Here is a 13,351-nt window from a genome sequence, read left to right on the forward strand (position 1 = left end):
TGATTTGTCTATATCCTGTGAGTGTGTACCGCTAGAGTACAAAAGGCGCGGGTCCGCTGAAAAATATATCATTCTCTTTCAAACCGTAAATCAGTGTGGTTGTGTGGCATCGTTTCACATCACATCGCATCAACGGATTGGTGCCGGAGCACCAGTATACCTAATAGCGGTTATAGAATTTCGGCCGCCGGAGTGCTCGAGTTGGCTTGCAAAGCTGCTCACAACAATAAAAAAAAAACCCGCAAAACCGAACAGAACAGAGCACATTCGGTTCGGTGGCAACAACTAGTTTCAGCTAGTGGCAAACGCAATCGCAAAACGGAAGCAGTTAGAAGAAGGAAAAAGTTTGTTTATACAGACTGCTTTGGTGGCAAAACCAGCCACCGTAAAACACGGCGCTTTTCAGGGCCATTAAACCTTTCAAAGAAGAGTTATTGAAAGTTTTTCACAATACCAATGCATTCTAAAGAGACATAATATGACATATAATATAAACTGATTTATTTTGTTTATCTTGTTCTTGAACTTATTGGTGGTTGGGGTCTTTTAAATTAATCATTCAGTTTACACAAACCCATGCATGGTTTCCGAATTAAAAATGGCTTCAAATTACAACACATTGTATGCAGGATGGCATTAACGAATTTTCTCGGTAGCAAGAACTGCTTTGGTTGATAACTGATGTTGAAAAATGAATGACGTTACATCTGCATTGTATAGAAAAATAACTAAGGAGCAACATGATGAGCTATGTATTTCCTTATTCTTCTTTCTTTGTTTTTAAGAGGCTTTGAACTTTGCAGTTCATTCGCCTCTATGTATTTCCTGCTGCTCTGTTCTTATTTTAAAGGGCTTTAATCCGAAGGTCATTCGTCCATGTATTTACTGTTGGTTTTTCAGAACGCTTATAGCTCGTTTATTTCTCGACAGATCGTAGAGTTCGTCTCCAAAACCTCAGTTCTTTTTCATTTTTATTTACTTTGTTTGCGGAGGCTACAAATCTTACAATATATTCGTCTCCGTAACACGGAAACAGTTTAAGGTACGGTAATGTGCTCAATAGTGAAATATATGATAGTGAATGAGCTGATGACCACCTATGCATCCCCTATCACAGCCATCATTTTGATTGTACGATATGTGCATACGCCGAAAGATGCCCGGCGTTGAACATTTAATAAGTACAAAGCCTTCGGAAAAAAATCAAGAATTAACTATAAGACAGCGAGAAAAAATTGAGAAAGTTTGTAAAAAAAAAACGCAAAAACACAACACCAAAGGTTCTTTTCAGAACTCCCAACATGTTCATGAAGAGTAAACAGTAAACTAATCCATTTTTCAGGGAGATAGGTAGGTATTCACGTAGCAGAAGAAAATAAAACAATATATTTAAAATATATATTTAGCAAAAGCTGTCCCCTTTGTATAGTCCTACGTCACTCCGGTTATGTCCCCGACATTACCCACCCGTCTTTTTCTTTTTCCTTTCCAATCGTGCTTCATTCTATTTCGCTGGGCACACAATGCTTGATATTTCACAATTATTCAATCATTTATCTCAAGAAAAATTAAATGTTATTCGTTATGATAGATGCGTAGATATATTTCCTATCAATTGATGCAAAAACCTTTGCGATCTATTGAGAAATGCTCGAGTTATAAGCGTTCCAAATCTTGCATTTTTTCCTACTTCTTCAGTGCCTAGATTTCCATTTCACCCCCTATATCTTCCGGTTAGACGTAGTCCTACGTCAAAAACTGGGTAAGGATTTATTAGGTTTAGGTTACACTTACAAAATAATTCAAAATAAAGTATCACAATAGATTTTTTTTTATCCCATTTATTTATTTAAGGCTCATTAGCATTTCAGCTGTAACAGAGCCGAATTTTAATCGTGTACATGTCACATGGTTATCATATCTATAATTAGCACATTACACAGTTACATTCACACAGTAGCCATTTAGGCGTAAGAGTATTCTGTCTGTTCTTCCATTATCCAGTTGGACCACCGGACAGCGGAGACACAGTTGATTGATCATTGTTGAGTTATTTATAGAACAGCAGCCCGATGTGTCTTGCAGAGCAGAGCAGTTGTATGGATGAATCGATCTTATTTCGACCGTGGATCGATCTCCATCGCTGATGATTGTTGCGTGGAAGCTATTCTGTAACAACACAAAGATGGTCACAATCACAATAGATGGGCCAACGCGCTTGAATATAACTAATTTAGACCAAAAGACTACTAACATGGGTTTTCCCAACACTACTAGTGTTGGTGATTACGTAACCTATGCAAACATGGGTAGACTGTAGAGGTGGGGGCTCTGGCAACCCTATCCCATCCAATTCACGTTTCTTTGTTTTTAAGAGGCTTTAAACTTTGCAGTTCATTCGCCTCCATCCCATCCAATGAAATTTAAGCGTAGGCAGCAGAAAACAGGGCTCGCGCTTAGGGGGCTCACGTATTGTTTAATGTTTGAAGTCATATATGTCAATATTTGATTACGTTGGATAGTTTCCTTTAGCAACCAATGTTTGGATACCCATCCGGAAGCTTTCTTGACGATTTGCAATTAAAATCACAGCTGAAGAATCGCGCGAAGCACTTCATTTTTAATTTCAGGTTATGATTTTTATGCTCATGATTTTTTATGCTGGCTACTAAAGGGTTGCCATCTTAGCAATCCCTTGGTAGAGGTGATCAAAAATATAATTGTCAGATTTTTCGGGATATGTACGGACAATGATTCGACAAATATTCAAAGGATTTCCTTGTAATATATATATATTTATTTTATATGACATTTTGTTATTGTATTAAGTTAATTTTATTCTATATTGCCGCGAAAGCATGAATTTTACTAAGTCATTGCATATATGTATTGTTTAATGGAAAGATGGTGGGTGAGATAAAATTGTATCACTTAGTTGATCGTTACCAACGGTTTACTCATCATAGACTTCGTTAGGCCCATAGCGGAGAGTGATTTTTTCATTCCTCCCGCAGTCTTCCGAACTGCCACAGGAGCCATCGCGTCCCGATCACGAATCTGACGTCGCAAGTCCCGATAGAACTCCAACACCTTGGGATTGGCCCAAACTTGCTTTCCATCGAAATCTAAAATCCGAACACTATCCAAGCTTTGTGCCCTACTCAGTGCCACATACGCTTGACCCGCTTCGAAAACCTTCGACAGAGACATTTCAACGCAATCGAGCGTGAGTCCTTGGGATTTATGGATCGAGAAAGCCCAGGCAAGTTTCAACGGTAGCTGGGAGCGGGTCCAGATCACACCGCCGGCGGATTTTATGGCCCATGTCTCTGGTTTTACCAGCAATTCGCGCTTCTTGAACTTCACCAACGGATAACCCTGAACGTAGTTTATCACAACGCCACGAGCACCGTTGACTAATCCTTCCGCTATATTGAGATTCTTAAGCAACATAACCTGCGCACCCGTCTTTAGAACAAGCTTCCCGGGGGCTTGAACCTGCTTGTCTAAAACCTTCGTCGCGTGAATGTCACTATCCGTTGCGTAAAAAGTGTTTTCCTCTCCAGTTAAATTGTTAAGCTTCGATTGGTTGATCACATCGGCGTCATTGGTGTGCGAACACAGCTGCGTCGCCAGAATACCTTCAGTCTCAATTTTCTGCTTGGAGGTCAACGTCAACCGGTCTCGAATTTCCGGCGTCACGCGACCAATTCTAATACTGTTCAATAGAGCGATAAACTCCGGATCCTTCTGTCGATGAACAACGGTTAGTTCGTACATGCTTTGTACACATTCCTTCCAGGCCTTGGTTTGGAAGCAAAAGCGGACACCTTTATCGTTGTCCTGTGAATTCACCCCACGAGCGAATCTATCGATCTTCACAACTGGAGGTAACTGAAAGAAGTCACCGCATAGGATCAGCTGGATTCCCCCGAATGGTTTATCCGATTTTCGGACGTATCTGGCCACAGCCTCAATTTTCTGAAACGAATCATATGATTCCGATGATGTTCACATACTTATAAGTAACCAATCATACCTCAAAATAATCTCCATCCACCATAGAAATTTCGTCAATAATCAGTCGCTTACATTTTCGCCAAATTTGGCTGGAATTGGGCCGCGCGGCCATCTCGTAGCAACGCTGCAATTCAGCTTCTCCACCTCCGATGCCGGCAAACGAATGTAAAGTTGTACCACCAATCAAACAAGCTGCCACTCCCGTGGAGGCTGTTGCAACGGTTCCGTCCGGCGGAAGTGTCGAAATTATTTTCCGCAGCAAATAGCTTTTCCCGGTCCCAGCGGATCCGGTGAAGAACACGCTCCTGCCCGACTTGCATGCATTCAGGACCATCTTTTGTTCTTCGTTCAACACCTCCGGCTCCAAACTGGCAGAGGGCGCATATAGCTTCTTCGGTGGTGGCCGATCCGCTTCCCCGGACAAACGCTTGCGCTTCTGCGGTGGGGATGGTGTCGTTACGGAGCCGGACCCAATTGCTAGTTTTCTAGCGCGCGCCAACTCGGCATTAGTGATTGGACTGACGTCATCGAATTGATTGGCCTTGCCCGAGAGCAAATGGGCACGTGTTTTCTTTAGCATTTCCTGCTTCGATTCCGCATTCGATGACTGTCCGGTAACTTTCACAAAAATCACCTTCAAGAACTGAACCAGCAGTCCCGGGGGCGCATTGGACAGAAACATAGTGCATTTTTCCTCGTTGAAACGGATTGAAGCCTTTCCCTCGGCCATGAATTTAGAGTGGACATTGATTCCTTCGAATTTGGATGGAAAAGTTTTTCATTTATTTAATTGCTATTTTTCATGTTTATGATTGGATTTTGTTTTTGATTAGATATTGATTGAATTTGTTGCCTATCAAACTGGATGTGTGTTTTATGAGGACTTCATTGGTCTTCGCAATTTCACATAAGAGAAATTGAAAAGTGCTAAACAGCAAGATTTATATCATTGTTATAAAAATTTGAATAGAGTAAGATAGTATACTAAAATTAATTGAATTATATTCGGTTTATAAAAATCAACAAACGAAACAAAGGTTTTATAAAACCTCTCACATAAAAAAAATCGTATGGTTACAATAAAAGAGCAAACGTAATACAGAGAAACTTCGATATAACGTACCCTCGATATAACGTACACATTATCAAAGTCCAAAAAAATAATTTTTCTGAATATTTTTTTTCTGAAAGAATAAATTATCTGTATTTTGATACTAAAGCTTGTGTTGTAGCTTTAACCAATCCCGAAATACAACTGTTTTGAGATTACGGATTCTAAATGAATGAAACTTCAATCAACAGAACGAAGTGAAACATCATGAGAAAAGTTGGCTTCGTCTCTAATTGAATTTATTCATCAACCTTACTCAAACAGCAACACAATAAAGTAATATAAGCTATGTTTCAGTGTTCTTTATTATGATTCGATATAACGTACAATTTTGAAAGTAAAATGTACGTTATATCGAAGTTACCCTGTATAAGTTTGAAAAAAAAATCCAAGTAGGCCGCTTTATGCTTGCAGAGTATTTCTGATTGGATTTTAAATCATTAAAATTAATACAATTCATTTGAGACCGAAAATAAAACTTACTTAAAAACTTACAATTTGTGACCTACTTCAGAGCACTGACTCAACAACGTACCTTTTAACTTCAGTTTGATTGGTTGTGCTTTCTCGCCCGCAATCTCCAGAAACAACTCCTGTAATGTATTCCGAACCAATCGGAGCGTCGCCTGCTTGTAGGAAACCTTTTTGATTGTCGTTCCCGTGGCGTTCAGCCACTCAACGGTTGTCACGCAGGTTAGGCTGGCATCGTTTGGATCCATTTGCGTCCAATTGAAAAAAAAACAACTTCACTGACCAGAAACACAAACTGTTGGAATTTAGGAGCGTCGCAGTGTTCTATTTAGGAAAATAGAAACTATTCACAGGAATATTTCCGCAAAAAATTACGGAAAACACGAATTAACGACCACAATCCATTGAAGCGACGTGTGAAATAAAAATATGAAATAGACGTTTTGCTAACCCGCGCCAATATATACTTCCCGTGACTAAAAATAACACCCAACTTTAGTTAGGGATGCCGAACAATCTCTGGTTTATTGTGAAATTGCCTTTCAATTGTCGTCAATTACAGTAAGTTAGGTCTAATTCGACATATAGCTAATTGGACAGGGCTAGGTGCGACACGTTTAATTGGACACCCAGCAAACATTAAATCGCATAACAAGCGTATATATAACATCATATGCCCTAAAATTTGGTTGGCATATAATGCGCTTAACTGACATATGCATGCAAAAGTGGAGGCCATATGCATACATGGCAAATGCTTACCGAATTTGTTTGGATGAATATGCAACTTTGACCGGCTATAATAGCGACTTTTGCCATATTCATATACGATTTATTACAGACATAGAAAAAAAACAAATGGCGCAAAATATTTTCGTGAAATGTTTATTATAGCCTGACGAATCGCCATTTTTATATATGAGTATTTATGTTTGTAGAAATAATAATTGTTTGATTGAATTGTGTTGGGAGTGGAATATGAATGTTTGAAATTGCACAGATTGATGTTTGGTGAAAACTGCTCCGATGTGGGTTCGAACTCCGGTCGTCTGGATTATCATCCACCAGCTATCTCGCGCGGCTATCTGAAATTTAATTCAACAGCGGTTAAAACTTTCGAGTGCATCAGCATTTCATTGACATTTCAATATGATTTAATATGTTTATTAGGATCTAATATGATTCACTGTTTCATGATTTTCTTCAGCATGCAACACGATTCACTACAGTACTGAATCGATTTAAATTATACGCTTATACGACACACAAACTGAATCAGCGTAATATACGCATATGATGCGGATTAAATATATTTTACGACAATGTACATCATAAAATTGATGTTTATTATATCGAATTGCGACTTAAGCCGGGTTCAGACGGTGCGAGTAAGCATACGAGTCGATCTAGTCAGTTACTGCAGTGCAGCTACTCACACCGTGTGAACACATCATGCCAGTTAGTGTCATGTGTGATTCGGCGTGCGAGCTACTTCAAAGTTTTTTGAATTTACTCGCACTCGCATCCCTCAAAACGTCAAAAAACAGAATTTAGCGTTCGAATCAGGGATGCCAAATGTAAACAAATGTCTCTATTTTTAAGATATTTGAAAATATGCGAAGATATTTATAGACTTGAAAAATATTGGAAAAACAAATAAAACCCTAATAGTTTCTAAACGGAATCGTTGTTATTTTGTTTGGCACACTGGCGGGGCACGTTTTCTTATTGAGACAGTTTTATTGGGAATCTAAATATAAAATCATCATCGGGCACAATTTTCATTCAAAATTCACTCACAACTTGCAAAAAAAAGTATTGTTCTAAGAAACAGAATACATATTCGATTTGAAAAAAAGTATATTTTCATTCATTATTTTAGTTTTTGAGACGTATTTATTCCTCCGGCGAATCTACTATCATTTTCATTTCACAAATTGGTACACGAAGCTGCTGTCAACGCGAAGTAAATCAAATTTTGAAAAATCTTTTAGACTGCCATTTGTAGCACCACATACTTTCGGAATTAATTAAGCTATGGATGCTTTCGAGGTTCTAAAAAATAGCGACAATAATCTGATATATATTCCATATTCCAGAAGAAAGGCACATCATTTCTAGTTTCACTCATGAGTGTATATTGGCGTTGTATTTGTGGAGCAATTAAATCCAACAGTTTTTTCACTTTTTCAGGTGTTATTTCCAACACTGCTCTGTACTCTCGGGGATCATCATCGTGGAGTTACTCCAGTATTGTATTTGTTACTCCTTTTCTTTGCATCCAATTCCTGGCCCGAATCCTTTTTTCTTTCTGCTTTTTTCGGATAGTACCCTCAGTTCAAAGAAATTCAGCACAAAGTATTTGTAAACACGGCCAGCGTGTGTCTCGCGATAAAATTTAAAATTGTGTAATGATAAATTCAACTGAAAACCTAAGCCGAAAACAGCCAATAAATAAGTTGATTTCGGATCAATCATCTGTCAAATTCGGACCTGATTGCTGTTTCTGACTATTTGATGGACATTTGAAAAATCGTCTGGCATCTCTGGTAAACCCGTACTTAGTATCTAGTTTCTTGTCAGCAGCTCACATTGTGTGAACGGACAAGGCGAGTCAACCATTTGTCAAGCGAGTTCACCGGGTCAGTAGCTGCTCGTTGTGAAGTCAGCTACTAGCAACGTATAAATGGGCCTTTAATTTGATTTGGTATATAAAATCGAGTTTTTACATTTTATGCGATTTCAAATATACACGATACATACTTTGATTGATATTATATGCGATTATGATTTATTCGGATTTCTTGTAAGACTTGGCACGTGCCAAATTATACGATTTCATGTTTGCTGGTCAGTTTTACCTCTAATTGGACATTTTTGTAAATATCGACTTCGGAGCCCAAGCCCCAGATTGAATGTCGCCACCAGACGTCGGCACTGTACCACTGTCACCGAGAATGTCCAATTACAGGTTAAAATCGCCTCCAATGCAACACGGAGTGGTGCCTCGGCATGTCGAATTAAACGTAACTTACTGTACTTCAAATATGAAATATAGTAAGTTACATCTAATTCGACATCAAGTTTATTGGACAGACCTGTAATGCGACACGAAAAATTGGACATTTTCGCCTATAATTGAACATTTTTGTGAACATCGAGTTTGGGACTCAAATTATGGCCCCAGATTGAAAGTCACCACCAGACATCGACACTGTACCACTGTCATAGAATATCTTCTATTACAGGTCACAATCGCCTCTAATACGACACTGAGTGGTGCCTCGGTATGCCGAATTAGATATAACTTACTGTAGTTGTATTTTATCGGGAATGGGATGTCGAAAAAAAAAGCAAAAAGATCATAAACGAGCGACTCTTAATAATTGTTAATAATTAAATGCACAGCCTTAATAATTAAAAATTACTACCGAAATTCTGAGTCGGAGGTTGCAACTTGCACTTGCTCCAATTGTCGGCTGTGATATATGTTGTGAACTAGTCAATCATAGCACCCCACTGCTAGTGATCAAGTTAGGGGGTTAGAATCAAAGATATGTGGTTGCAACAAGATAGTACCACTTGCCACAGAGCGCACGTTACAATGGATTTATTTAAAACTAACTTTGATGAATGTGTTATTTCGAGAAACGGACCTGAATTTTTTTTTCAAGCATGATAACTTGAAAAATAAACTTTATTGGCTCCGTGAGACTTAGGTTTGTATGCATTCCTTCGATTTGACAAATATGTCATTTTCGTTAGTTATTTAACTTCAGAAATATGTTAGTGTTATTATACACCAACGTAAATAGAATACCAGGTACAGTAAAATCCGATTATCCGCGAAATAGTCGGGCTAGGCCATTGCGTATAACGAAAATCGCGTATAATGCAATACAAGACTAAAAAAGAGGTACAAACACGAAAAATATATATATCTTAGCATGAAAACTATGTTTCATCAAACAGAAATTATTGAACTATCAATCTGTAAGGTCGTGTACATCAGTGATCAGATAATGTGAAAGCCATGACCGAAACAGAAAAGCAAGAATCTGCCACTCACAGACAAATTTCGGGAAGGTTTATAGATTTACTAGGGAACTCACTTTCGCGGATTATCCGCACCGCGGATCAACCGCTCGCGGATAATCGAGGTTCTACTTTATATTACATTGCCATATTGCTCTCCAATGCAAAGGAGCTTATTATAAAATCACTGTCAACTGTCATTGCAAATGGTCTTAAAACTATTTTTCGATTTTTTTCATTACCTACCACTACATGAAAAAAACGGAAAATAATATACCTGGTATTCTATTTACTTTGATTACACTCGCTAAATGGCGTTTTGGCGTAATGGCGTGTAGTGATGTCTAATTTTTTCATTTATTCGATTATCGAATAATCGTTGGGGCCTCTTTCAATATTCGATTCATTCGAATAATTGTCTTTCAATATTCGATTAATCGAACGAATATTTATTTCTTGAAATAATCACGTATCACCATGTCATTCTGGTCGCGGGGTCTATCGGGTTGTCGATATTAGATAGTTGGATAAAAATGTTGGATATAGAAAATTAAATAGCTTAATTCTTAGCCTGAAAATGCATTAACCGTGAAAAAGATTCGTTCTTTCATTAATCGCGATTACAGTGACAATTATTCGATTTATTCATATTTTGATTTCAAATTATTCGATACAAAATTAATCGATTATAATTTCAGATATTCGATTATTTGAATTAATCGAACGATTAACCGACGTCTCTAATGGCGTGAAAGCTACGATGCGAACACTGGATTGTGATTACAAATTATGTCTAATCTTGGTAGTGCGGACTGAATCAAAACGGCTGTCAAAAAAGATCCAATTGAAATGTCAAAAGAGATCCAACGATCAGGAGTGTTATTTTTCTTATGATAATCAACACTATAAAAGAGGTATTGTTGTCAAGGGCAAAAATAAGTAAAATTATAAAATGAACGAACTACATTTTTCCGTCAATTGTTTAATTAACCATTGCATCTCTAAAAGAGCATCTCAGCCTTTCGCTGAGCAACGCATTTTTAATGTCCCCTCTCTTTGTCATAACGTTTTTCCGAACGTAATAAAAACAAACAAAGTCAGAGTCACGTAAATGTTTACTCCTTCGATTTGGAAATATTCGATAAAAAGTGGAAGGAAGAGCTGCCAGATGATTTTTAAAAAAAGTCTGTAAAAACATGTGAATGTCTGTTAAAAATATGTAAAAGTCTGTAAAAGTGTGCAGATCTATAGAAATGTCTTTTAACGTTAATTTTCACTTATTCATTAATACTTTGTACATCACGATGCACGTAAGATTGTATTCTGTATATATATATATATATACAGCCATTCCATGCCAAACTAATATAGTGGTTCTCAGCTCTTCGTCAAAAGTGGTAATTTTGTTCTTTATCGCAAAACATTAAACTCGTATTTTTTTAATTTGTCATTAGGGTGCCCATTTCCATTTTAGGGTGATCCCAAAAATCATTTTTTCCACTTTTTCCCAAAATGACTTTTTTCAAAAATGTATAACTTTCGAACCACTCAACCGATTTAGATGATAGACATATCAAATTTAAGCCAATGAGCTTTAATTGAGAAATATTTAACTTGCATATAATATGGATCCTATTTTTAATATGGATTGAAAGCTGAGAATTTTTGCAAAATATTTTTTCGTTTTTGAAATATGATTTTGCAAAACTAATCGATGGTTCGAAAAACAATTTTTCCCCATTTTTCCCACTACAAAAACTCATAACTTTCGATCTATTGGACCGATTCATATCATCGACATATCAAATTGAAGCTTACGAGTTATTTTTATTTAAAAAATATTACTTTTGCGAAAAAATTGAATTTTGTTTTTGTAATTATGGGTTGAGTTAGTTTTTCATAGTTTTCTCGGTTAAAGATAGGAGCGCTATATTTTTTTATATTTTTTATGGAAAGCTGAGGAGTATTTACTTAACATATCTCGATATCAGAGATGCTATAATTATCGTTTTTAAGTTAGAATTTTGTAAATTTAACATGTTTTAAGTCTTCGATCAATATTCATATGTGACTAAACTAGACCTATGCTACTAGAATCCAATCTTCCCGCAAGTGTGAATTTTGCTTATTGGCTTCAATTTAATATATCGATCATCTAAATCGGTTCAGTAGTTCAAATGTTATGATTTTTTGCAGAAAGTTATTTTTGGACAAATAAGGAAAAATGATTTTTTTTTTAAAAATCATATCTAAAAAACGAAAAAATAGCAACCCTGACATCGAGATATGTTGTGTAAAAAATTCTCAGCTTTCGAGAAAAAATATAAAAATATATAGCGCCCTCTAGTCCAAAGTCATAAAAAAATAAAAAACGACTACAATCAATAATTACTAAAATATAATTATGTTTTTCGCAAGTTAATTATTTTTTTATAAAAGGCTAGGTCAATTTTATATGTCGATCATCTAAATCGATTCAGTGATTCAAAAGTTATTAATTTTCATTTGTCATTTTTGGGAAAAAGTGGAAAAAAATGATTTTTCGGACCACTTAATAACTTATGTGCTGTAAGTGTATTTAAATGTTTCAACGATCTACACATACATACATACACATACATACACAAACATACGCGTTGTTAATTTTTATAAAACACAGTATTTCTCCGTTGATATATTGGACATCCACCAAGGCTTGCGGTCTTGTCGTTTTTATTTATAAAAAAATGCAGTGTATATTTTCCATCCGCCATGCAAGGCTATACAAGTTTTAGATCACCACACGGCCATGAACCATGTCTGTCGTAACAATATCGAACAGTAACCCATATTTCGTCATAAGCAGACCCGAAAGCAAATGTAAGTTGTTCAAAATAGAATGAAAATTTTTATTCGATGTTGTTTAAATACTTAGAAGACATAGTCCTGACCCTAACTTAACTATTGTTCAATAAATCTCCTTGCATTTCAGCAAAACAATCTTGTCTAGAACAGAAAATAATTATCAGAGACAATTTTCGTTCCAGATTTTTCCTTACCTGCAGAGAATGCAATTGTTCATTAATTGTGAATAACCGTATCCTCTTCTTCGTCTGCAATGATGTCAAGGCAAAAGTACTTATGTGTATGAGTTCCAAACATCATACACACCAGATGGGCCAACAAGAAGGACTGCCGGGCCGCAGGTTGAGTATCGCTGGTCTAACGTCATGTGTATTGATATATACTAAATATAATAACCATTCTGTATTAAAACTATGGAAAAATGTCATATGGTGAGTCAAATATTTTTGATGTGATGAATGTTTTACAGATATGTCTGTAAATTTACAAACATATTTGTAAATCTGGCATCTCTGGTGGTCTGAGAATTTATTGCAAGAAATCGCTTGAAAACATGCATGAATTTGCTTGAGAATGAAGTGGATTGAGACCGCACAACTTAGTGTCTAATACCCTGGAAAGACATACAGCTGTACTAGCGTTGTACATGTACAGCGTTATACAGGTACCATCGTAGCATGACATATATACTTTGGTTGTACATTGTATCGCATGTCAAACTGACAAATTTGACCAATTTTCACCACATATTTCAACAAAAAGGTTTTTATTTTGCGTCTAAATCAACTATCAAACACAACAAACAAATTTCCAATCTGAGTTATTAACTCAAGAGAGTGTCAATGAAAAGAATGTTTACCAAGAGTTTTG

General features: G+C 36.6%; 1 protein-coding gene across 1 annotated transcript; it reads right to left on the minus strand.

The window, feature by feature from the left end:
• Positions 1-2,774: 2,774 nt before the first annotated feature.
• Positions 2,775-6,039, minus strand: LOC129777186 (ATP-dependent DNA helicase PIF1). Its single transcript, XM_055783310.1, has 3 exons — positions 5,667-6,039; positions 4,040-4,773; positions 2,775-3,981 (listed from the first exon to the last, which is right to left on the minus strand). Exons 1-3 carry the CDS (start codon positions 5,848-5,850, stop codon positions 2,932-2,934), a joined length of 1,968 nt encoding a protein of 655 aa, XP_055639285.1. The 5' UTR covers positions 5,851-6,039; the 3' UTR covers positions 2,775-2,931.
• Between the last annotated feature and the right edge of the window lie 7,312 nt (positions 6,040-13,351).

The sequence above is a fragment of the Toxorhynchites rutilus genome, chromosome 3, assembly GCF_029784135.1.
Source record: "Toxorhynchites rutilus septentrionalis strain SRP chromosome 3, ASM2978413v1, whole genome shotgun sequence".
Taxonomy (NCBI): Eukaryota; Metazoa; Arthropoda; class Insecta; order Diptera; family Culicidae; genus Toxorhynchites; species Toxorhynchites rutilus.